Source organism: Melanostigma gelatinosum, assembly GCF_949748355.1.
Source record: "Melanostigma gelatinosum genome assembly, chromosome: 16".
In the NCBI taxonomy this organism is placed as follows: Eukaryota; Metazoa; Chordata; class Actinopteri; order Perciformes; family Zoarcidae; genus Melanostigma; species Melanostigma gelatinosum.
In genome coordinates, this window is record NC_136649.1 from 12,395,608 (window position 1) to 12,420,145 (window position 24,538).

A 24,538-nucleotide genomic window follows, 5' to 3' on the forward strand; every position below is an offset into this window, starting at 1 on the left:
GGTGGAGCTCAGGGGTCAAGGCGGCGAGACAACTGGAGTCCAGATTTATCTCCTCAGTTTGAAAAAGTTACAAAAGCATCATTCTGAAATCATTGTGCAAAGTATAAATACATAAGAGTACAAGTTGTTGGTAGTCCCCGCTTTGGAAAAGAAAAATAGATTTGGCATAGATTTGATGAGTCAGAGTTGTGCAGCAAAAAAAAGACGGTGCCCAATGAAGCAAGAAGAAATCCCGAACTCATACCAAAAATAGGCTTCACCATTGCCTGACAAGGTATCCAGGTTTAAAATGAGGCGATGACGCTAAATATTCTCAAATCTCCAGAGAGCTACATCAAACCCATGAGACGTGCAGATTTTAGTGACACACATTGGCCAGCCTCTCAGCCCGGCAGAAAGAGAACACGGTTCAAAGAGTTTACAAAGTATACATCCATGTCTGTCTTCTCATTTTCTGGCATGTAGAAAAGTCAAAGTCAGAGACGGGGGAACTGGTTGACAGGAGTTGGTTTTTTTGAGGGATCACAAAGTCCTCTCTGAAGACATGAGGGGAAAAAAATATATCAAGAAATTGAACCCAAAAAGTTCATTCACAGTGAAAAACATCATCCCCAAACAAGTCACGATATTTTGCTTGAATTCCAGAGGGACTGATTTGGTAGAAATCCATCTCAGGCAGTTTCTCTTTGCAACACATTCCTCTTTTCTATCTCTCACAGCCGATTTCTCTTCTTTAAGCAGCTTAAAATCAGATTACAGCCGTCCACATTGTGACAGAGACCCTTGTGAATCCCTCCATAAATAACTGACAGTCAACCATCGATTTCCTTTCTTGCCGGTGGTCAGACCTGTCCCATTATTTCTCATCAGGGCAGTCCAGATGTAGATCTTGCAGTCTGTAGGCAAACAGCACAATGTGCCAACCTCCTCATCCTCAAACTCCCTGCCACAGCCACAACGTTACAGTGCAGAGGGATCCACCAACTCTGGATAGGGGCTGGCATGTGTCTCGGCTAAGAGGAAGAGGGTGGAGACTGGGAGATGCATTCACATGGAGAGGAGGAGACAGGGCTCCAGCATCTGTGTGTGCATGCTCAATACAAACCGAGATTGCATGGCACCGGGAGAGCTACTTGTTGCTTTGTGTGGTGAGTCACATGCAGGCGCATGGCAACACCGTGTGCATGTGAGCCAATGTTTATTCTGATGACATGTTATAAAACCACATTCTGGATTTGCTTTGTTCTCCCATTTAGCGCCACTCGACGCATCCACCACCATACCATCTTCCCCTTTTGACTCCAAAAACAAAAAAGCTTTGCGTAAAAAACAATCATTCCCTCAACTCCACCACACTTGAATCTCTTCCCACCTCCCATTGTTTCATCTGCGGTTATACCCATTATCCCTTAAAACCCCACCCTTCATGTCCTTTCATCACCCTGTCCACCATCCCCGCCCGCCTGCCACAACACGTCTCAGAGAGACATATTAGCCAGATGAGCGTTGTTTAGCCCATGGCCGCTTCTGAGAGTCTGACTAACCGGCTAGATGCAGCTCATTGTGGCTACATCGGATGTTACTGAAGGCTTCTTGTGTGTTCTCAACAATGTCACCACCAAGACTCTTCACAGTATCTTATGTATGTTTGTTGGTCGGTCTGCGTAATTTGTATACATACATGCCTTGCATTGGGAGGGAAAAATAAAAATCTGAGCTTTTTATTGCACCCAATACAGTAACGGCAACTGACAGCACTGCATTGCCATAGCAACACCAGTCATGTGAAGTGCATGATGTTGAACCTTGAAGCCAAATCTCATGGGCTCACTGCACCACCTGATGGCCTGCAACGAGCATGACAGTGCATGCAAGGTGCGCAACTACATTAGACATTGAAAAAACATGATTTAGTTTCAGGGTTACAGTCTTGATCATCTGTGTTGAGTAATTATTTTAATCTCAGAAAACTGAAAGCCAATATAACTGAAAGCCAATATAAAAGAAGAAGAAGAAGAATGCACTGATTTCCCAGCAAAGAGAAACAACAAAACAAGAAGCAAGAAGACCTAAATCACAAAGAAATAATGTCTATTAACCCACAATCCCATGACAAAGTCAAACGTCTCTGCCAGCCACCAGTTTCTATACTTACCGACTGGCTTCTGGGCATATTTGAGGATTTCTGTCGTAAGGAATATCAGTGGTTCAGTTGATATTATGCATCATATTGATGCACATGTTTTGAAAGAGGCCTACAATGAGCTGGAAGTGAACTACAACAATCAAAGAAATGCAATTCAATAAGACACTCTGAACACGTTAGTAACCTAGTTTTAAACGTGGCCTGTTATCAATACAGGGGAGGCCATTCTTAATTATTGGCCCATTACTAATATGGCCTCCAACCGAAGTAACACTATATCTTACGAACATAATGCCATCTGCTCTTGTAAGTGTTATATACTATCTTTTTAAAAAGCTGTGGGAAGCTGAAAAGAAAATAATGAGAAAAGGTCAACAACTAACATTCGGATTGTAAATTATAATTTTATTGTTTTAAAAGGCTGAAACTGCAACATTAACTATTTTACAGGTGAGAAACAAATCGTTCTGTACCTGCTGGAGTCAGTGTACATGAACTAAGAAGTGATTAAACTCATTAACTATATAGCTATACGTTAGTTAGATAGATATATGTTAGTAACGCTGCCCCATAAATATTATTGTTATCGTTAGCTGTGTGCAATCTCTGCTAACGTTAATGATCAACCCGCAGCATAAGCGCGGCAAATGAATAAAGTTACGTGTAACGTTACTTGTAACTTAACGGGCAAATATTATCTAAGCAACGATAAACCAAACATACGACATGTTGGAGGTGGGTGTAGTTAACACTGGACAAACTATGACAAAGCTATGACAAAAGAGTTGGCTATCGTTAACCTAACTGCTAGCATTCAGTGTTAGCGTGCGTTAAATATTAGCAACAAACCTTCGCTCTTCCAGCTTCTAGTTTCCTCTGCCGTTCATCGTCATCCATATCTTGTCTTGAATCAAACAGTTAAAAGTATAGGACATACGTCCTAATTCAGGTTAAAAGCACACCAGACCTTCACTTGTTGCATAAATTGGCTAAAACAAAATCTTGAGCTTCCTTTAGAACTCAACTGTCAACAGACAATATTCAATATGGCCGCCAAGGCATCTAAGCTCCGCCCTTATCGAGTTCTTCTGAATGGACGCACCAATCAAATTACTACATTCCACATATTCAGCCAATGGTGTTCGCGTTGGTTAAATATATTCCAATCTCTTGAACCTCGTTCAAAAAATAGTCAAGTCGACCAATCAAATGGCTGCGTCAAGTCAGCAATCTCAGATTGACGGATTTTATAGCCAATCAGGATAGGCCAATACAAACCATGCCTCCACTCACTTCTTTGTTTTGAAAGTGAAATGAGATAGATAGATAGATAGATAGATAGATAGATAGATAGATAGATAGATAGATAGACAGACAGACAGACAGACAGACAGACAGACAGACAGACAGACAGACAGACAGACAGACAGATAGATAGATCGTTCCTTTATTAATTCCACAAAGGGAAATATTTTCGCTACAGCAGTTATACATACAGGTAAGCAATACAAATAGCAAAGGAAAAAAAATTATAACATAAAAATGCACAATATATACAATACAATAGAATAATATTAATTTAACCAACTAACAATAGTAGTAGTGCAAAGTAGTGCAAAGTTTTTAAGATTCAACCAAACAAACAACAGCGTAACAGTGGTATAGTTGTGTGATTGATTTGACCAGAGGTGATTTATTATAACGTCTTATTGCAGGGCAATTTACGGAGTCCTCCACTGTTACGGTGGAAAGATATTGCTTGAATTTAATTTACTTTGGTCATTTAGCATTCTCAAGTGAAATAGTTCAACATAATTTTTGTTCTGCTTTTCTTGAGCATTTTATTTCAAAATCTTAATTTGAATCTTAAATATTCTTTACATTTCTAGAGACTGGAAAATGAAAAGCACAATATGGACGATAAAGCAGAGTCTACTCAGTCTGCAAGTATGAATTCCCGTGGCAAGTAAAAAATATATTACAACATAAATACACTCAGTGGTAAAATGAACCTATTATAAAATGAAAAAAGTAGAAGAAATTATATTTTCACACAAAGATATTTGAGCAAGAGGCAGACAAGTTTCTGAGAGAATTTGATTTTGTGTGTTCAGGGAGTTATGATGGACATCTAGATCAACTGCACTGTGCACTGAGGCGAAAGCAGGACCTACTGAAAAGACTCAGGGTGTGTACAAAATATTTATCTTTGTATTCATAGAATACAAACTTGTATTTATTAATGTATTAATATAATTTTGTACGTGCCATACATTCAGACAGTAAGATGAAGACTACAAAATAGAGGAAGACATTCCCAATAAGTTAGAACAATTAACTAATGTTTTTCACTTTTCTTGTCATTGTGTGAAGCGTGTAATTGTTAGTGTTTTGTTGGCATTTGGTATCTTTTGTGTATAGGAGCAGCACATATTAGAGGACCTCAACAGACCTCACACCTGGGGAGGGTCACAGAAAAAGTGCAAGTCACATTTCTTCACTTCCCTTCCACCACTCCCGCGCCACCAGCCAGCCACTGCTCTGTCCTCTCTGGCCCCTCCTCAGCCTCCACGCATCATCCAACTATGTGGTCTGTTAAATGTATTTAATCTTCTACTCCTCCTCCCAATCCCCTTCTTCGCTTCTATTTTTACCCCTATTTTTCCTTTCACATGTTATTTATACTGACACTGCAGACTGACTTGCAATGAGTTCAAGTGGTGTAAGAATAGTGCAAATTAAATATGCAAAATATGCAATTATTCCCCCCCTGCCTTTATCTCTCTCTGCAGCAGCCTGCCTCCATAGCAGCTGCCACAACATCAGCCTCTGATTACTTAGATACCCTACCCGGCACCACGCTCAGGCAGCATCAAAGAGGGTATATGCAACAGCAAACAGAACACTATCTTAATTAAATCTCACTGTATTCAAATATGTGTGTATTTTTTTTTGATAGACATGGTGGAATTGATGCTGATGCAAAATGCCCAGATGCACCAGATCATAATGCACAATATGATGCTGAAAGCCATGCCTCCTATGTCGCCACCTGGAGTGCCCCGTTACTGTGCCCCTCAAACTACATATTTTGGGCAGGTACACAAAAACACACAACACCCTCTCAAAGCCTTAACTCTGACCCTTTACAAAAATTGTCATCGCTGTCTCTCAAGAAAGTCCCAAATCTGTATTTTCTGGATAGTTACCAGGGAAACCTCATTTTTGTCAGGCCAGATGTTAAACCAAGAGGAAGTGCTGTATATCATCATCATCATCACTGGTATTACCCCTGCAGCATCACAGCTGCCTCCCATCAGCCACCCTACATGGCCACCAGAGGTGTCATCTGTCCTAATAGGACAAGCAGGAGGACATCTACCCTCCGTACACCACGAAACAGCCCCTCTCACACTCCCACCACTCAATGCGTAAGGTTCACTGAGAGCACACAGGTATTTTGTGTCTAGTATTTCAACCAATACATTTTTACTGACAAAAACATTTTTATGTGTGTGTTTTTGCAGGACTCAGATTTCTCTCTGAGAGTGCCCTGTTGTCTCAAACTCAAACTGCTGACTGCATAAGACTGGTCAACCCGAAACGGGTTTTGAACCCTTGACCCTGGCCAGGAATAAATATCCGATGCTCTGGATACTCTACGACGTCCTACAGAGATCTCCTAAAATGGAGATGGGACTCAAGAGAAAAATATTATCGCCCGAACAGGGACTTGAACCCTGGACCCTCAGATTAAAAGTCTGATGCTCTACCGACTGAGCTATCCGGGCTTCGACCGTGTTATAAGCGTTGTTAGCAGCTAACAGTAGCTAGCGTATGCTAATATAGGCTAAGCTAACGCCAATCTGAAATGCAAGTCAATATTATGCATATTCAGTCAAGTCACTATCCGTGTCATTTTGTCTTGGCAGTTACTTTACTTTAGTTTCTACACAAAATCATTGCACCATTGCTTTGTCTTTAATGGAGGAATTTACAGCTGTACAAAATTGTATTAGACAAGATGTATTAAAACACAATCATGAATCTAACATTACAGCACAGAAGCAATGCATCCTTCCCCATCACCCTATTAACGTGTTTCTTTATCCCCATCCAAGTGCACAGCAGAAAACCAAAACTTTATTCACAACGGTCAATCATCATGGCACATCCCTTTGATAAATAAAATAATTTAGTTATACATACATACAAAAACATACAAATAATCCAAGTTAAGTGACACCCTCTCCATAACAGATTATTGAAGTGCATAATTCTTCTTTTAAAGAATTGCGGCTTAATGACAACAATGAGAACGGGGGAAAGTCATGCTGTTAATTAACAGGATGTGGAGGATGGTCATTCTTCTTGGGGGGTGAGTTCCAACTCTTTAGAAGAATGTGTTTATGATGGTCATGCACTTGTGCTTGAGGGTATTTTGTATGGCACAGAAGTCAATATACATGCTTGAAATAGCCTTGTCTTTTTGAAAAACAATGACCGGTAAACAATAAAAACCCCGGGTTAAATCAGGACATCTGGCTACACATCACAACATGTTGGCCTTTTAATTGTGTAAATTAGATTATATAATTAAACTGAATGATTGTTGTGTGACGTAATCTGATGATATATATTTACACAGTGCACGTGATCTACGCTGTACATGTATATATTCTGCACAGATTCTTATTCAGAATGAGCTAGACTCTGGAAAAGTTTCTGAACATTTGAGAAAATTCACATGAACTGTGTTATGCAATACATGCAGAAAGAAATCTAGAAATCCCTCAGGGTTTAAATCGCGTTCCAAAATGTCAGGTGATTTTGATACAATTAGAGGCCTTCATATGTTTTGCGAAGAGGCGGAATGTCAGCTGAAATACAGAGCACAGGGTGGGAAAAATAGCCTCCCGCTACTGGTACAATAACAGAATCACAAAATGAAAGTCATTGTGTTACCAGCATCGTTCTCAACACATTTTGGTGAATACTGGTATTGTTAGAGAGACACCATACATTCTTCAAATTTCATCTCTCACGTCATCTGATTTGTAAAAGAGGGAAAAATACAGATAGCACAATTAGGATTATTATGATCACATTGTGAGCAAATTGGTATGTATTTTTCTACAGCGGCACAGTGCAAAGAATGAAGTGTTCACACGTTTCAGTAATAAATGCACTTTCATGATGTAATCTTTTGACATTATAAAAGAGCGTAGCGTAATCTGATGGTATCGATGGCTATTAGAAATAACTTGATCCTGTAGGTCCTCTTATGATCCACAATTCCGATATTTACCCTGTTTGGCTGTTTAGGCATGTAGTAAGTCATATAGTATCTTTCAATGGTGGATGGCGGCATCAGTCGTAACTTGACCAGGTGATTTCCCCCGTTAAGTGTTTGTAGGAATCACGGTGCACCGCTCTTGCACATGCCCATCTCCATCTGCGTCAGATCAGACGGTAAGTCCTGGGAAAAGGTTTAGGTCAGGGACGAGGATGTGTGTCAGGATATCTGTGGAGTTGTGGGACGCTGATACTCATTCACATAGCTCGGTTATGTAATCTAAAGTGAGAGAAGGAGGAAAAAAATAAAATAAATGAAATTATACTTTCAGTGCCATCAGGCAAATTAACATCGCCCTTCCAATCACACACATACAGCATTCACCTTGTGTATGTAAGGAGGCATGTCATCCTCTGAGCTCTCCTCTGGTAGTGTGTCGTGGTGCCGCGGTGCCGCCTGACCCTCCTCTGCCCACCCTCCCATGGGCACACCACGGGCTGACCTCACTACTTTCCCCCCTGCACCAAAAGAGTCTGGAAAACAGAAGGACACAGACAGCGGAGTTGAAAAGCACTTCTTAAGAAGAACGTTTGGATGATGGGCTTTTTGTATGGCAGAGAAGTCATGCAAAAATATTTACAAGAAAATTACATTTAAAAGAATTACATTCAAATGTATGTGGTGTGAAAGATGGAGAGACAATCAAAAAGATGGGTACCTGTGGGGGATAAACGATGACGCCGCTGGCCGCTGCTGTGTGATGACGCCCCCTCCTGGCCCAGGGTGGTACTGCTGATGGCTGAAGCCGACGTGGGAATGCCACTGGGACTGGGAACTGTGGTGGGGAAAGTGTGTGAGCGAGGGAAATGTCTGGAGTGAGGGTTGGGTTCGCTCCTCACTTCATCAGGGATGCTGTCACTGCTTTCGTCGCTATCCTGCCTGTGCCACGTGTGACGGGATAGCTCGCCACGGGACTGCTGCTTGTGTAGCTACAGGGGGAAAAAAATAGAGAGGAGGAAGAATGGGTAGGACCAAAGACGGAGAAGTTTGGTGAGATATATGAGAAGACAAATGTGGCAACACAAACTTCATTCAGTTTTGTCCTCTACTCTGTTCCCCACAAACGCTCACTCCCAATTACCTCATGCATGTAGAGTGCGTGGATGCTCATCTCAGTGGAGGCGTACTCAGACAGGAACAAACTGGTGAGTTGACCCTCCCATGCACTGCTGCCTGAGCTCACAGTCCGGGCATCCGTCCTATAGAAAGAGAATGCAAAAAAGAGGAGAAAATGTAGACACAAAGGAGGAGATAGGGACGAGAAGATGAGAGTATTGCTCATAAATTAAGGTTTAAACTAGGATATAACGATAAAGCTCTTTTACATTTTGAACTGTGAGTTAGCCTCCAGTTCATATTTAGTGTTGTACAGAAAGATGTAGCCTCAAAAGGAATGAAGTTGGGGCATGATTCAGAAGGAGAATGTTCTCACCCAGAGCCTGCCATTGCTTTGCTCATGGTCGACGTGTTGCCCGAAGCCCTGTGAGCTGCACTTAAGCTGCCTCTCAGGTGAAGACTACTGCTGATTGGGGAAAGGGAGCGTAATGCAGACGCCCCATCGCTTAAGCCAGCTGCTGCTGCAGAGATGCTCAAAGAGCCATCTCTGCTGAAATGAATGGAGGTCAGTGTGGAGGGACCCACCAAAAGGTTTGCAATGAGGCTCCTCGGCTGCAAGAGAGAGCGAGAGAGCGAGAGAGAGAAAGGGCAAGAGACGAGAGAGTAACTCAAATGTAGCCTCTATAAACGATGGAATTTAACTTATGACCACTGTGATACTGAAGCATGAATGTTGGTTTATCCCTGTACCTCAGACTCGGACAGTGAGAGTGGATGTGTGTCTGCCCCTGTGGCCTCTCTGTGAACTCGCTCTTTCAACTGGCTGATGAAGTGTGTGGTCTCCTGGGGAGGCTGCCACTGGGGGTTGGTGATGGCAAAGTGCATCAGAGACAACTCTGTCTTCCCATCCTCTGCCTGTTGGTAGATAGACGCCTCGGTCTTCCCCGCTGACATCCACTACAGAGGGCGGAGGGAGGGTCAACCCACAGATGCACACACTTGACTCTTATTCACTTGTATTTCGATCGAATGCGCGTCACACAGTCTAAAGACAAGTCATTCGGGTATTTTTCAAGTGCGTTTTCATCGGTGTATGTCTGTGTGGCTGCACTTCATGTGGCCGTCCCTCACCGCAGGGTGTCCGTGCTGCCTGATGTCCATCTGGGCAAAGGAACAAGTGTCTCCTACCCCGATCACCTCCACAGTGAAGTTCCTGAAGAAATCAATGATCTCCAGAGACTTCCTCCTCAGACAGAAGATCAGGATGATTGGGGTCACGACTGGACTTATCAGCTCCTCTAGAATAAACACCTTGAGGAAAACCAGCGGGGAAAGGTTGACACTGTACACTCAGGTAGGGTTCAGCAATCACACCAACGGTATCCTGAGCCTCTGTAAAACGAAATCTTGAGGAACTGACTTCATGATTTAAGATTCAAAATGCCTCCAGCTGGGACAATCTGGGAGTGTAGAGGGAATCTCTCCCCTTAACAAATACAAGGTGCTTCCTCAGAATAACACTACTGCTTCAGTGGAGCTTCTTCAGAGCCAACAGCAGAAATCTTTAGTTTTACTCTCTTTAGATATGAATGCAAATAACGGAATGAGGGTAATTAGAGAAAAGAAGCTGTGTGTACTCAGATAATGTTCTCTAGAAGAATAGCAGTTATAGAAATAGATGTTCAGAGAGGATTTGACAAAATAACTAGATGTCTTTTTCACAGCAGGCATTTTGAGTTGTCATAGTGTAAGTAATAACATTATTGATGGCTTGAATGCATTTATAACTGTCCCAGACAGCCATGTCCATGAGCCAGTTCACACACTAGCAGGGAAACTGAAACCGGCATTATCTAAATGGATTACATCCACCATTAATGTTAATTAATTACACCTCATATTTTTTAGTGTTATGACATGCTAAAATGTCTACCATGTATAAAACACAGTTTCGATAAGTTACTTCCCGTGTGATTACTCTTGATATTTATTCCCAGTTCAGTATCCATACTCACTGCTTTGTACTGGAAGAGCTGGGAGAACTGGTCACGAGTCTCATATCTATGTGCATTGCCCTGCCAGTGGTCAGGCATGTAGTGGATATGAGCCAGGATAACCCTCAACAGCTGCTCAGGACAAAACACCATGTGCTTATCTGGGATAAATGATCTGAAGAGACAGAGACACAGAGGTGATGGAGAAGAAGTCTTACAACTTAAAGAGGTTCAAAATCAGTGGAAAATATTTAACTATTTTGTGGAAAAGTGCTTGATAAATAATCCTGTCTGATTCTTGAATATCTTGGATTGTTGAATGTAAAAAATAAAATTATACAGATATAGAACTGGGTTTTCTTGTTCCCAAATATCTAATTATTTCAATCAAGGGCTTTTAAAAGATTTCAGATAGTTGAGAGCTACTTAAGGAAGGAAACCCTCTTATACTCATCCGTTATAGAGCAGAATAAGCTGCAGGAGAGCATTAAAGGGATTACGAGTTGAAAGGGGCAATAAAGAAATAGCTAATGGTTAACAGCCCGAACAGCCCACGTAGTTAAAGATTTGTGTCTAATATTCTGATTCTGATGTTCAGTTTCATGGTGACGATGGTAATAACTTAACAATTAACAATGATATAATTATATGCTTGAACTATCTTTTTTTAGTTCGATCAGAAAAGCCGACGGACTAACTGGGTGACATTACTCCCCTACCTGCAGACTGTGATACACACTCCGAGCAGAGTGATCGATGAGAGGACGTGTTCCACCGCGAGAACGTCCTCGTCATAGATAGTCAGGGCGATGAGGACGGCCAGAAGAGACCCGGCAAAAAACACTACATTTTTGGCAACCACCGTCAGCAGTGGCGAGAGGAAACAGTTCATATACTTGGATGCAGGCTGAAGGAAACAAAAGGAACAAAGGAAGAGGAAGAGAAACGGGAGGAAGCAGATTTAATTATCAACTTTACAGGCAGTTGATGAGAGGCACCGGTATCAGTATTAAGAGCACGATATTATTGTTAAGTGATGCTTTTGCACTGCCACGTAGAGGACATGTTTATAAAATGTACCAGAGGACAAGCAACTAAGGAGCATCAACTGGTGGCAGGAGATAAGCTACCATCTCATCTGACCTTGTATCCTTTGCTGAGGCGTGACATGAGCTCATGGTCCAACTCATTAAAGTGCCGCAGGTAACATCGCCCATACAGAGACCAGCACCTCGCTCCCAGAGAACCAGGCTCTCGCTTGATCACCTAGACACACACACACAACAAACTATTGTCTGGAGCACTAAATGAGAACTTAAAATGTAGAAGGTTTTGTGTGTGTGCATGTGAACCACTTACCTCTGTATAACTAAAGAAGGCGTAGAGAATCTGCCACACCAGAATGACTGGACACAGCAGCAGGTTGGCAATCCCAATCCACAGGATACGGGATGCTAGCCTGTCGGCCAGCTCAAGCCTGTTACCTCCTCTCTTGTACTCTGATTTCAGGCTCCACTCGTTCTCAAACAGAGAGCCTACAGAGCAACCAAGGAAGAAAACCAAAGGGAAGTAAAAGAGAATGCTCCTTTGTAATTCTAAACCTTGACAAATAGGCACATACATGAGCGTGTGCATGCAAATGGTTCCTTTCACCTGAATAAGACGCCATAGAAAGACAAGACAAAAACATGCTGTGCATAGAAAATGAATCATATCGTCAACACGGACGCACCTGGCCCCCAAAAGAAGATGAGCTCAAAGTTGTATTTGAGACCCCGGGTGTAGAACACAGACTCCCCAAGTGCAGGAAGTCGAAATCGCACAGGAAGGAGTGATTTATTCACCATGGCCACCTTGAGAAGTGCAGGAAGAACGTTTTGGTTTGAGGTCACACTGTTCTGTTGTGTTTGCAAGTAGCCGCATCAGACATGAATAGTTCAGAAACCAATCAGTGGGATTAAGATGTCATCACAAGCGGACAAACCATGTAGTTTTTAAAGCGGAGGATGCGGTGGTAAATGTCAAGCTCTGTCAGCTCTTTTTTATGGATGCAGATCTGGTGCTCCTTCTGGATCTCCACTATCCGGGCCTGAACCTCCTGCCATGTTGCATAGGGAAGTTCTGACTGAAAAGTTTTAAAAAAGCACCAGTTGGTACAATAAATGTCAACAACGCCAGCAAATAAAATATTCAATACTGTTCTAAAACAAACGTCTTTGTCTGTCTCACCATGGTCATCTTGAGTGCGTTGATGTAGAAGGATCGGATCTCCCAGTAGCAGCAGACGTTGTAGATGAATTTGACCAGGCGATGTAGCCAAAACACCCCGGAGATTATCAACACGAAGATCACAAACGCATTGTCTCGGACACTGCGGGAGACGATAGTCACTTTTATAATTCAAAGACGTATACATCCAACTGCACGAAGGTCTCCCGACATACTGAGAACGTCTTAAACATTCATGTTTGAGTGTCAACGGTTCTTTATCTCACAAACACAATCACAACACAAGAAATAATCATTGAATAAATGACAGTGTCACACTCACCGGGCACTGCAGACATCCACCGGGAGGAAGGCATCGGGCAAGGTGACTTTAGATGAATCGGTGTGATTTACAAACTTGTTGGCGAAGAGTATGTCATAGTCCACACAGTTAGCCAGGAACACCGTGAAGCCGACCACAAACAGCAATTGACTGCAAGGTGAAAGAGAGAAAGAGGAGAGAAGGTGCGACATCAAGCTCTGCCATACACGGACTTCTTACAGACAGACACAAAAACATAGTTCCTGATGGATAGGATACATACACCAGCTCAAAGATCTCTCCCAGCAGCATACAGGTGAATCCATTCTTCTGGTGCAGATTATAGACGTAACGGATGTTAAGGAATATTGTGAATGTATCTGAGGTTAGCAACACGATTTGTATTAAAAGCACAATTCATGCGTCATGGACATTAAGGACACAACACATTCGGAACACATGCCAAATCCACGTAAAAAGGATATTCTCTGGAAAAACAGGTCCAGGTTTTCTATATGGTGCCATTGGGCTGCAAAATATGTATTACAACATTAGTAACAGTGTTAGCCATCACGATCAGTTTAATGTGTGTTGATGTGTGATAACTTCATGATTTGTTTGTGATTTGCGTTCGCATGGCATACATTTGGCTCCCTCAGGCACGTGCATCAGCAGGTTGTCTTCTCCAGGCGGAGAGTCGCTGTAGGACGCCTCCAGACGCTGGTACTCTGTGTCAAAGTGATCCATGGTGACGGCAGTTTACGTCTCACCGGGTAGCGGAGCCCACTGCTACAGACTAGAGGCCAGAGAACGTCAGGGAGAGATGAGGGGAGGGCAAGAGGGATGAAGGAACACATACGAGTAAACAGGACGAGGAAGAGGAGGGGAAGAAAAGAGGAGAAAGGTTTACACCTCATATGATATGTTAATAATCACCTCATTCAACACTTACGCCCTATATTATGGAAAACATGTAGTACAGACCACAGCCTCTCATAAAACCACCAAAGTTCCAAAAGAGACTCAACAGATTGTATTGACTCAAGACCAAGATTACATGGTTTAGAGTACAAACAATATATACAACACAATGATGACAAAACAATGGCACCCAACAGGAATGAAGTACAACAACAGTGTTAAGAAGCATCTTATTTTGGCTTACACAACAGAAACATCTCAATCTTATGGTGTGATAACTGTCCTTACATCACAAATCAGGGACCAACGTTATACATTGGTCTTTACTGTAGGTGGGAAGAGATACTAGACCATTGAAAGATCTATTAACTGGGGACACGTCTAACGTATATATACTGTCTCAAAGCAGAGCTATGGTGTATGGCAGATTCAGAAATCATCTTACCTCCATTGCAGTGCAGTACGTCCTCTCCAGCTGTGGTATTTACTCAACATTACCAGCTGTAAAAAAAGAAGGAAGAGACATTTTCTAGGACCATAACAGACTGTAGGACCGGGGCTTTATGTCATATTTATTTTCGGAGGCAGTGCAGTACAGCACGAGACTAAACCTAAAAACGAGATGAACGAAAAAGCTTTTGACTTTGGTGGTTATTTGAAACAGGAAAAGGAACACGTCAGAGTACGAAGACAACACAGGAGAACCGATTCAGGTGTTGTTGTTGTCGTGGTTTTGACAGCACGGGCCTGCCTCCCTCTCAAAAAAACATGCGCCTTACCGTTAGGTTCCAACACCTCCGCAGCCTATCCCGGGATTTCTCTTTTTTTTAAATCTAATACCCGTCTCGTTTTCGTTTTTCTTTGGCAGCCTCTCGAAGTCGGGAGTCATACAGGAGCTAGTTTCGTTTTCGAAACAGCTAGCCGTGTGGCGTCTGTGGGGAAAGGGAGGTTATCCAATCAGAAAGAGAGTTCCCTGACGGTGAGAAGAGCCAACCAATCAGGTGCGGTCAGAGGCGGGCTCTTGGATTTGAGTTTTGTATATATGGACCGACACGCCTTGCGTGATGGGCCTCCTCGACGGGCTCCTCAGTTACAGTGATTTGTTTAATTAAATGGGTGTTTACTACCACCGCCTGGCCGTTTTAAGTAGCACTACAATACGATTCTGTCATACTGCAAGTGTACTCTTGGTGATGCTGCTCCATGAGGATTCTACATGTACGTTAAAAACAATGACGTGGGACAATTCCTGATATTACACAGATTTTTAATTGATTTTTGTCATCTATTATTGTTGTTTTACATCTTAAAATGAGTCTTTAGAACATGACGTTTGATCAGCTGGACGACATTATCATATACAGTATGCACTGAAAGAAATTAAAATAATGGTAACTCTTTATTTTATTAGAATTATTTCCTCTAATACCTGAAACTTTTCAAGAAATATAGCAATATAAGGAAAATAGTAGTCAGTTGATACACTTCCACAAATTAATTGATTTAAGGACCTTCAATTTGTGATTACTGTGTATTTTAGCTGTAGAGGCCTAAAATATACTATGTCCAAAATGAACAGCAGCCATTACCATGGATAATATGTCTGCTAGTTTCTGCTACTTAAACATATTTTAAATACATTATTTCTATGTCAAATGAAGCTGAGAACACACCAACTAAAGATCCTAATGACGTTCTTGGCAAATATTGAGATTCTGACTCAGATTGAGAAGTTGAGAATTAAAAGAGCAGCATAGCCTCGCTATGTTTTGTTATTAATACCAAATAATGTGATATCTTAAAGCTTTGCCTGTGCATCATATCTCTATCAGCATACAGTAAATGGGCAGATGTATATGACTCCATAGCATCAAGATGATGCTTTGGAAAGCCAAGCTTTAAAAAAAAAAAAAGGCCAGGGGTGTCTTGAGGCAGGGGGGAGTCAGTTATTATAGTGATCTGGGCAATTTAATCATTTCTGATTAGGATTAGGCTTCATTCAGTTTAATCCAGTTGAAAAAGTCTGTCTCAACCGAGCTCAATAGCTGATAAATCACAAACAGTAACTGAGGTATAAAAGTAATGTATATCTCAAAGTTTCTCACCTCAACCTCTTGTTGGACTGCGCTTGCATTGCTTCACTTTATGTTAATTCACTTAATTTGTTGACGTTTGTACAGGAAAAGTAAAGGGTAAAATTGCAATTGTTACAGATAATCTAAATATGTAGGGTTTACTTTTCTGGCCTGACTGAGCTAAAACATTTTTGCCCTTTTTCCTGTTTACAAAAGACAAAATACAACCAAAAAGTGCATCACATTGACAAATTATAGATAATTGAAAAATAAGATAGTTTGAGTTTTCCAGATCTAAAATGAAGCTAAAACTATAGAGTTAGAGCTCATCCACTTCTTTCGCCACTAAATTACTTCTTTTTTTTTTCCGTTGCGACACTCATTGTGAATAACTAGTGTTGTATGTCATGATTCTGGACTGTTGTGTCTGTATGTGTGTGTGTGAGCATGATAGTACTCTGCTGCAGGCTATATAGCTGGCTGATTAAATTACCCCACTGTCTGTCGGGAATTAGGGGTTTGCATTGACAGCTAATTTGGTCCAAAGACGTGCTGTCATGCTGCCATGGGTGGTGCTGGGATAGCAGATGTATAGGGTGGGGTGTGGCAGGAGGGGGTGCCGGGATGGGGGGGGCAGGGAAAAGGGAATCAGGATGATGTCATCTCTCTATATAATCAGATCAAGCTCCTTCCTGGCTTGCACCCATGTGAACTCAACACAGCAGGTATGGAATATATACACACACATGCACAAACAATTTACACAGGGTGCAACATTGGACTCCTTGAAAATGAAAATGTAATCGTTGCTTGTCTTCCTCTCCCTGCTGGTACCCCTGGGGCGGTTTTCCAGCATAGCCCTGGGCTAATTGTCCCACTTCCTGTAGGGATTGGCAAATATTCAAGAGATTACTGTTTTAATCTATTGCTGTTATCATTTTGAGGAATTATTTTTTGATTCGGCGAATCATGATTCAGTCGTTATCTAAATTACCGGTATATCAATTTATAGTTACCGCACTCAGGATTTTAGGAATTCTGAGTCTTCCTACCCCTACATTTTTATCGAAATCTTTTATTTTTCATATGTCATTTGTTCAGTCTAGTGTCTCACTGTCCCAGCATGACAGTCTACTGTTTCAAAGCCTTCTCTTAACTGCCGGGAAAGAAACTGAAGTAATGAGAGGTGAACACAATAAATCTTTGTACACTGATACTTTGGGAAGTTTGCTATTTTTTTTACCAAATGAGTCAAACCCTATTTATATCCTCCAAAGCAAAACTATTGGCTAGGCACTAATGTCAACCAGCCTGAAAATACCGCCCAATTGTGTTTATTCCCGTAAAACAACCTAAATTTCAAAAAAAATCCTACTCGGAACATAAGCTTAAGCTGAAAATGTTGTCAATCAGTCCGGTGTGATTATCAGCCATATTATTAACCTGAACCATGATACATGTGGAAGGAGGTCTTATGTTTATTGGCATATTTATACTACCCCATATCGCACAACCTTTGTGGTCCCTTATTTCACCTGAAAGATGTTTTTGACACTGGACAGAAAATAACACGCACGCACACACATACACACAGACCCACGCACACACAGAAGGAATCAGTTTAATAACAATTTCCTGTCCGGGTTGTATTTAACTGGAGACGTTTGACAAGGTTAGATTGTTTTTGTCTGTATGTGTGTGAAGGAAATAGGGATTACCTGTAAGGAGAGGAGGTCAAACTTTCATTTATAGTTTGCTGATATAGCACTGTTGGCCAAATGAGTTTTTTGAAATAGTACACCGCTGTCTTCAGATAGGAGTAATAATGCACACTTCACGGTCTGCTGATAGTAATTATAACTTGAGCACCTACGTTTTGTTTCCTTTAAAAAGTCGACTGGTCAGTAACGTTCTTTCCAAAATGACCTTCTTCATCCTCATTTATTCTGAGAAATGTGATTCAATGTTGAATCCAGAGCCAAGTGTGTTGCATGAGTCATGCACATCGGGTGACATCATATCACTCTCTGAGAGTGTGTGTTTGTGTGTCTGAGTGTGGCGGGGGGGGGGAGGGTGCATCAGACATGAATGCATGAATCATTGTCTCGTTCAGTGTAGCTACTTGTCTCCGGGGAGTGAACTCTGACACCACTTCATGGATTGTCCCTCACAAGCACCACAGTGGCTGAGCATCTTTGTATTCTTTCCCCCCCCCCCCCCACTTTTTCCACCTTTGTAATATAGAGTAGCAATATTAAAATAATGTTTGTTTTTCTATTTATTGCAATGATTTACTATTTTGACTTAAAAATCAGCAATTCAGACCTTTGTACGTCTCGATGTTCGCTTTGTCTCTCTGTCCTTACTCTCTCGTTGCTGTATCCCTGTTATGTGCATCGTAAATGAAGTAAAGTTGGGCATCCAGACATGCAGATGTCCATCAGACTTGCTCACTAGACAAAAAAGTTAAATCAGTTGCAAAGCAGTTTGTCTTGCACTGCCAGTTTAGTAACTTGGTAGATTAATATAAGAATGAAGAAGGGTATCAACCATTAAATATTTGATTATTTTTAATATATAGCAAGGGGAATCCTTTAATATATATTTGATGGGGGGTATTTATACATATATAAGACCAAACAAAGCATCTTTGTATCTCTGGGACCATTGTAAAAAACAAAACAGAGCTTGTTGAAATTTAGCCCCCAGGCCTTGCTTTGGATTGTCCCATTTTACCAGTTAACCAGTACAAAGTAAGGTTGATGATCAGGGCATTTCACACTGAGTTTCTCTGCATCCCTTTGATTCAGCGTGTCCTCTCAGACAGCCATAAACAGATGTGTCTGCAGGGAGAGCGTCGGGTCACACTGAAAGAGACAGAGGTTAACAAATGAGGAGAGATTTATGGATGCCGCGGATATAAAACTGATTGGCTGTGACATTGTGATCCACCAGTTACCAGAAACATGTGTTAAATGATATGCTTCTTCACTGTAAGTGTTGTTTGTCAGTTCCATAGATGTGTAGGTACAGATGAAGTACTGTGCGGTGGGTGGGCTCAGCTTTGAGCTCTTCAGGAATCTGTCTGCGTTTTTCACTTGGAGAACCAGAGGGACCTATTGATGATCTGTCCACATCACACACTTCTCTCTGATTCACACCCCCCACACACACATTCCGTGTAACAGTAAGAGGAGAAGGAGACGTCAAGGAGAAAGAGAGAGGGACAGAGAGCTGTGGTCAGATGAGTAAGCAGAGTTCTGCTCTTGACTCGCAGGGAACAAAATCTGTCCCACAATTCACTGTTGAGGGTCACACAGTCCTGGTGTTGTCAAAGAATTTAATAGCCCAGACTTTCTTATGTCTGTGTATTTAAATGCATTTTTCAATGCATGTGTTTGTGTTCCTGTATACATGTGCATGTTAGATGAGTTGGGTCGATGGCTTTTAGGTAATCACGGACAGCACAACTCTTGCCTTTCCACTCCAGGGATTTTTCTGTGCAAATTTGTGTCCGTTGCATTCGGTATGCTTTTGACTTTCATATAGATCAAAAATATGTTCAGTACATTTGTTTCATACTTCCTAGAGTACCAGTCGGGTGGGGTTTGTTGCAGACAACATGAAGGGTATTAGAAGGTTTTGCCAACTTTTTAGTTAACATATTTATTTTTAAAAGGTGCAATTTAAAGGGAGTCAGAGCAGTAATATAGCATCAAACAACTATTTGCTAATCAGTGGAGTATGAAGTCGCTCTCACACTATGTGTGAATTGTAATCCGAGCTGTGCCTTGGTTTGTTGACATAGCTGGACCTTGCATGCTTTTCGTGCATGTAATTGCATGTTAGCGTGCCCCACTGGGTAGCTCACAGCCGCCTCTCTGCACTGCGCTCTTACAGCTGATAACACTGTCCCGACCCACAGCGGTCATCTGGGACGCGTAGCACACACCCTCCGGTTTCCACTCAGGTAAACACTGTTAGCTCTGTAGTTTGCACTGTTAGCGCTGTTTGCACCGTTTGCTGTGAGCCGCTAGCTCAGCCGTCGCCATGTTGAGATCAGTGAGTGAGAGCAACAGAAATGCTGTCACTCACTGATCTAACAGTTATCAAAGTCATCAGTTGTTTGATGAATCAACTAATCGTTTCAGCTCTACTTAACATGATCTGAATGGTTCCGGTGTGATAAACCACTCTCATTGATTTAAAACAAAATGCTTAAAATAAACATAGTTCGGCATGTACATTTGCTTACAGATTTTGGTGCATTTCGGATTTTGTGTGTAGCCTGTATCATGACTGGTTTATACAGTAAATGCATTGTCTAATCAAAATTTTTCCAATACAGGCAGAATATTAATCCCCACTTTTCTCACAAAATGGCCAATGATGTCAGCGACCTTCAGAGCGACGCCTCATTCAATTTGAGAAGAAAAACTTCTGAGAAAACAAGAGAGATATAATTTGAGAGTCTATTATGAATTGTAAGCGCTGCTGCAGGCCACCTAATCAAGCTGAGAATGCTGTAGTCCCTGTTAGTCCTGTGTCAACAAACTGCTTCTGGTACCTGAATGCACCACTCCAATATAACATTGGCAATTGTTTTTAGTGCATGTTACTGAATATCTACAGTGAAACACCAAAATATCTTTGGGTATGGTGACCAACTGGACGGGGGATTTCCTCCCGTTTGAGACAACCTTTCCTACAGTTTAGAGTGAGCACGAGTGTATGGTGTGTGTTCATGGTCTGTTCTGCTGCAAATTTACTATAGCAGTTCTCCCTTAAGGCCACATAATATTAAAGATTATAAAGATCGGGTCTCATTTCCTGAGTGTTTGTGTGTGTGTTTAGCCCAACAGATGGGGTAGTCGAGGCTAAAGCTTTTGAAATGTCTCCCTGATGAAGATGGGGGGGGGCCACATCAAATAATACTTCCAGGCATGCATACAGGAGGCCCCCTCTATGCCTCCAGGGCTCCAGGGGGAACAGGCTGAGCTTCACAATGTTTTACCCCAGAGAGGCCTCACCCCACTGGGCTCCTGGCTGCACCTGGCCCCCTCAGCTTGGCCTTCTGAAGAGGAGAATAAAACCACACATGGTCCACATCACATAAACCAGCTGTCTATCAATTTCTAACTCATTCATACAAACTGGTGTCTTTGGGGACATTGTGTGTTATGTTCCTTGATTTTGTTTTTTTTTCCCCCTGCTGTTCTGGTCCTGTGTGCATATATGTGTCTGTGTATATGTGTATGTGTGTGTGTGTATCGTGAGATATCATTTTTCACCCTACAGGGGCTCTGACTAACCCTGTAACCAAGCCTCCTCCTCCTATGCAACGAGGGGTTGGCTTTCCAGGAAAGATCATATTTTAACTCTCCCCCTCTCACTCTTTCTCTCTTTTGATACACATGAATATGCTGACAGCTCTTGCCTCATGGCTAATTTACACATCAATTCAGTCAGTGATAGGAGGATTTCTTTCTCTGTGTTGTTACATATTAATATTCACTCAAGCCAACTTGTCAACATTAATAATTGTATCCTTCAAGAATCACTTCTAATGTATATTATACATGCAAAAGTAGGTATGTAGGGGTCATAATGCTGTACCACTTGATGACAAGTCAACCTTTATATCGGGTTTAGAAGTTGTATGACTATTGACAATGAATGGTTCACAACTTTGTGATTCAGCAGTTTTAGTTGTTCATTTATTAATATATGAAGTTTGGTTCGGGTGCTCTGCAGCTCTTTTCCAGAAGATCAGAGGTCAGACAAGACATTGGATCAAATACCTAAAAAGGCAAATTAGGCATAAATGAATGGCACAAAGGCAGATGCATACGTGGTTACACTATTTTTAGAAAGTTGAGAGAAACAAAATCACATTTCCCTTTTGCATAAATCCTCTTTCCCCTGTTTTTGCTGCTGATGGACAGTTTGGTTCATTACATGATCAACAACTGGAATTGGGCTCTTTCATTTATTCTAGTAGTCACCCACCAAAGCAACGTATTCCCCGCTGGAAAGCTTTACACATGGTGACGACTGTAAACAGTGAACAACTGCAGTGATCCAGTTTTTTTTTTTACCTCAATCATTTTGAGATTGAAGAAGAAAAAAAATCCAGATGTGGTCAGCGTTGACAACAGCAACATAACTTCAAACCCATACCACCCTTCATTTGCCCTGTGCGTGCGTGTGTGTAGGTGTGTGTGTGTGTGTGTGAGAGTGTGAGCTGAATGCGTGTGTTTTGCATTGGAGGAGGCTGTGTCTGCACCGCCCCGTCGGTGTGTGAGGTGGGCAGCGTCAAGCTCACTCTGCCCCTGGACTGGTCCTCTCGCGCAACCGAACGCACTATAGCCTACCCACAGCTTCTCTCACACGCACACACACGCACACACGCGCATCCACACATACACAGACACTGGAACGCTGAAACGAGGCAGACCTGGAAACACGGGGCGCGTCAATTAGCGCTCCTCCAACGGATCCCTGGTGTGGACATTTTTAATTTCTCATCTTGGGTTTTTCTCATGTGGCTTTTTTGCGCATAGAGCCCGGACGCTGCCGAGGTGTGTTTGAGCAACTGAGCCATTTCGGAGATGAAGACAAACGCTCGGTGAATGGGAAACACCAACACGGAGGCACCGCTACTTTTCCCCCATCCCGACCAACACGCTCACCCTTCCGTCGGCGAGATTTGTGCAGCCGAGACCGGAGCCGGTGTCTGCGCTCTGCGGGGCCGGGCGCGCGTCGTCTGGGAGGAGTAGGGAGAAGGAGGATGGAGGGGTTTTTCACAGAGGTAAGCTACGGAGAATATGTGTCACTGTTATGGAGCTGAACACCGATGACAGATTAAGCCTTTCACGGCGTGATACAGCCTATGCATTTGCACCGATGCACGGCCCAACGTGCAAAGATGCTTTTGCTGTTTGTCCACCGGTTTTTGGTTTCGGCAGGTGTTGCTTTGCCTCCGTCAACTGGAACCATTCCTCACAGTTCCTCACACACCCCCACAAGCAATAGGCCTGTGTCTAAACCGCATGCCTATATGTGTCGATTCAAAACAAACACCCCGTTTATTTTATTATCACTGCAGAGCATCAGGGCCCGGCTGCCGGACGGCTAGGTGAATTCATTCAGAGCAGAGCTGCAGATAAATTGGCCAAACGAGAGTTGACATGGGCTTTTGCATCCATAAAGCTGGCTCTCCGATTAAAGACAATCTGTTAACGGAGGGTAGACCGTGTTGACCCACAGCAACAGCCCTCCCACACCATGCTGCTGTTTAGACACCCTTTCTGTGCTTTTTAGTGCGCTGTCAATCAGGGATCTATGGGTGGGTATGGGTCGGAACACGGCTGCGAGAATTGAGGAGGGGGTGAAGGAGGAGGAGGGATATGTGTGTGTGTGTGTGTGTGTGTGTGTGTGTGTGTGTGTGTGTGTGTGTGTGTGTGTGTGTGTGTGTGTGTGTAGATGGAAGCTATAGTTGAGACAAATGGTGAACAACCGGTACTGAATATAAATCAGAGGTTATTAATTCAGCCCATTGCATTCCTCTACTGCCTATAAAAAACTCACAGGCTTTCACCTCCAGCATCCTGATTCATCTGACAAACCATTCTCATGCTTGTAAAACCAAGCCGGGTTTTCTGTATTTCCATTCCTCTTCCCCTCCATGTAGGGTCTTCATTGCAAACCCATCTTACCTCTTTCCTCCTTTCATTTGTGTTTCGGTCCACGCGCACCATTCAGTGGCACATGCATCCACACAGTCTCACGCACGCTGTCTTGTCCTCTGTCTTTGATGCCAATATCCATCCTCTCCAAGCTACTTATCCTCCCCCCTCTTAAATTAATCTGATATGGGTTTAAATGCCTTCCACGTTGGCAGTGATGTCATGCCTTTTATTAGTGTGTGTGAGTGGTTGTGTGGGTATCTGTGTGGGTAGGTCCATGGCAAGCACTGGTGTCCGAGGTCCTGGATTTTCTGGCTGTGGCTGGGGAACAAAACAGATTGAATCCTGGTAATAATGTCTCATTTGAACAACAACAAAAGTCAAAACTGTTCAGATGATCATGCAGCAACAGCTAAGTGCAACAGCCATTTTTCCTGCTCCATTTACCATCAGTCTGTGTGTAATATATTGATCATAGCATTGATTCACAGACCGCACATCACCAACCCCGCATCCCAAACAGGGACAGACTCTGACTTCATGCAGAAACCTGACTTCATGCAGTGGGGAGCTGAGTAAGCAATTCTCACGGGAAGTGTCGGTCCAACATCCACTTAGGTTCATTCCTCTGCAATCTTTATTCATGCGCTCCTCCACTTGTCTCTATGCTCTGAACCAGAAAGAGTGAACAGCTCAGCTGACCTCTCTCTCTCTCAACCCAGGCAGAAAACATGATAGCTGGCCGACCAGCCAAGCATGAAATGTCAGGTGG

At 42.5% G+C, this 24,538-nt stretch overlaps 3 protein-coding genes across 4 annotated transcripts in view; 1 reads left to right on the forward strand and 2 right to left on the reverse strand.

Moving 5' to 3' along the window:
• pcnt (pericentrin) overlaps positions 1 to 3,043 on the reverse strand; it is a gene marked incomplete at its 5' end in the record, with an annotated part of 31,627 nt that extends 28,584 nt beyond the window's left edge. The window contains 2 exons of the mRNA XM_079287058.1: positions 2,156 to 2,185; positions 2,996 to 3,043. Coding sequence (XP_079143184.1) covers positions 2,156 to 2,185; positions 2,996 to 3,043 — 78 coding nt within the window. The remainder of the gene's footprint in view (positions 1 to 2,155; positions 2,186 to 2,995) is intronic.
• Positions 3,044 to 4,059: 1,016 nt separating this feature from the next.
• cUnh21orf58 (chromosome Un C21orf58 homolog) lies at positions 4,060 to 5,591 on the forward strand (the record flags this gene model as incomplete). The annotated part of the gene is given in 7 exon segments (XM_079286129.1): positions 4,060 to 4,093; positions 4,261 to 4,334; positions 4,568 to 4,747; positions 4,955 to 4,984; positions 4,988 to 5,027; positions 5,106 to 5,245; positions 5,508 to 5,591. Coding segments are annotated over 7 exon segments (582 nt in total).
• A 533-nt stretch (positions 5,592 to 6,124) lies between these two features.
• Positions 6,125 to 14,887, reverse strand: atg9a (ATG9 autophagy related 9 homolog A). Of its 2 annotated transcripts, XM_079287361.1 has the most exons (20): positions 14,783 to 14,887; positions 14,449 to 14,504; positions 13,727 to 13,878; positions 13,555 to 13,611; positions 13,366 to 13,462; positions 13,104 to 13,253; positions 12,782 to 12,923; positions 12,537 to 12,677; positions 12,285 to 12,405; positions 11,912 to 12,087; positions 11,696 to 11,818; positions 11,272 to 11,459; positions 10,574 to 10,727; positions 9,690 to 9,869; positions 9,309 to 9,515; positions 8,935 to 9,170; positions 8,584 to 8,701; positions 8,161 to 8,431; positions 7,827 to 7,975; positions 6,125 to 7,721 (listed from the first exon to the last, which is right to left on the reverse strand). In XM_079287361.1, exons 3-20 carry the CDS (start codon positions 13,827 to 13,829, stop codon positions 7,713 to 7,715), a joined length of 2,622 nt encoding a protein of 873 aa, XP_079143487.1. In that variant the 5' UTR covers positions 13,830 to 13,878; positions 14,449 to 14,504; positions 14,783 to 14,887; the 3' UTR covers positions 6,125 to 7,712. The 2 variants fall into 2 exon arrangements, 1 of the variants encoding a protein (XP_079143487.1); XR_013772727.1 differs by lacking the exons at positions 13,555 to 13,611; positions 13,727 to 13,878; positions 14,449 to 14,504; positions 14,783 to 14,887 and having other exon boundaries at positions 6,125 to 7,196; positions 7,455 to 7,721; positions 13,366 to 13,422.
• Between the last annotated feature and the right edge of the window lie 9,651 nt (positions 14,888 to 24,538).

Coding starts and splice junctions, on each gene's coding strand:
- atg9a (XM_079287361.1), bottom strand. CDS start 13,829: ATGGATCACTTTGACACAGAGTACCAGCGTCTGGAGGCGTCCTACAGC. Junction 9,171..9,308: donor TCTCACTGTCCGAGTCTGAG/GTACAGGGATAA, acceptor TCTCTCTTGCAG/CCGAGGAGCCTCATTGCAAA. Junction 8,432..8,583: donor ACGCACTCTACATGCATGAG/GTAATTGGGAGT, acceptor TTCCCCCTGTAG/CTACACAAGCAGCAGTCCCG.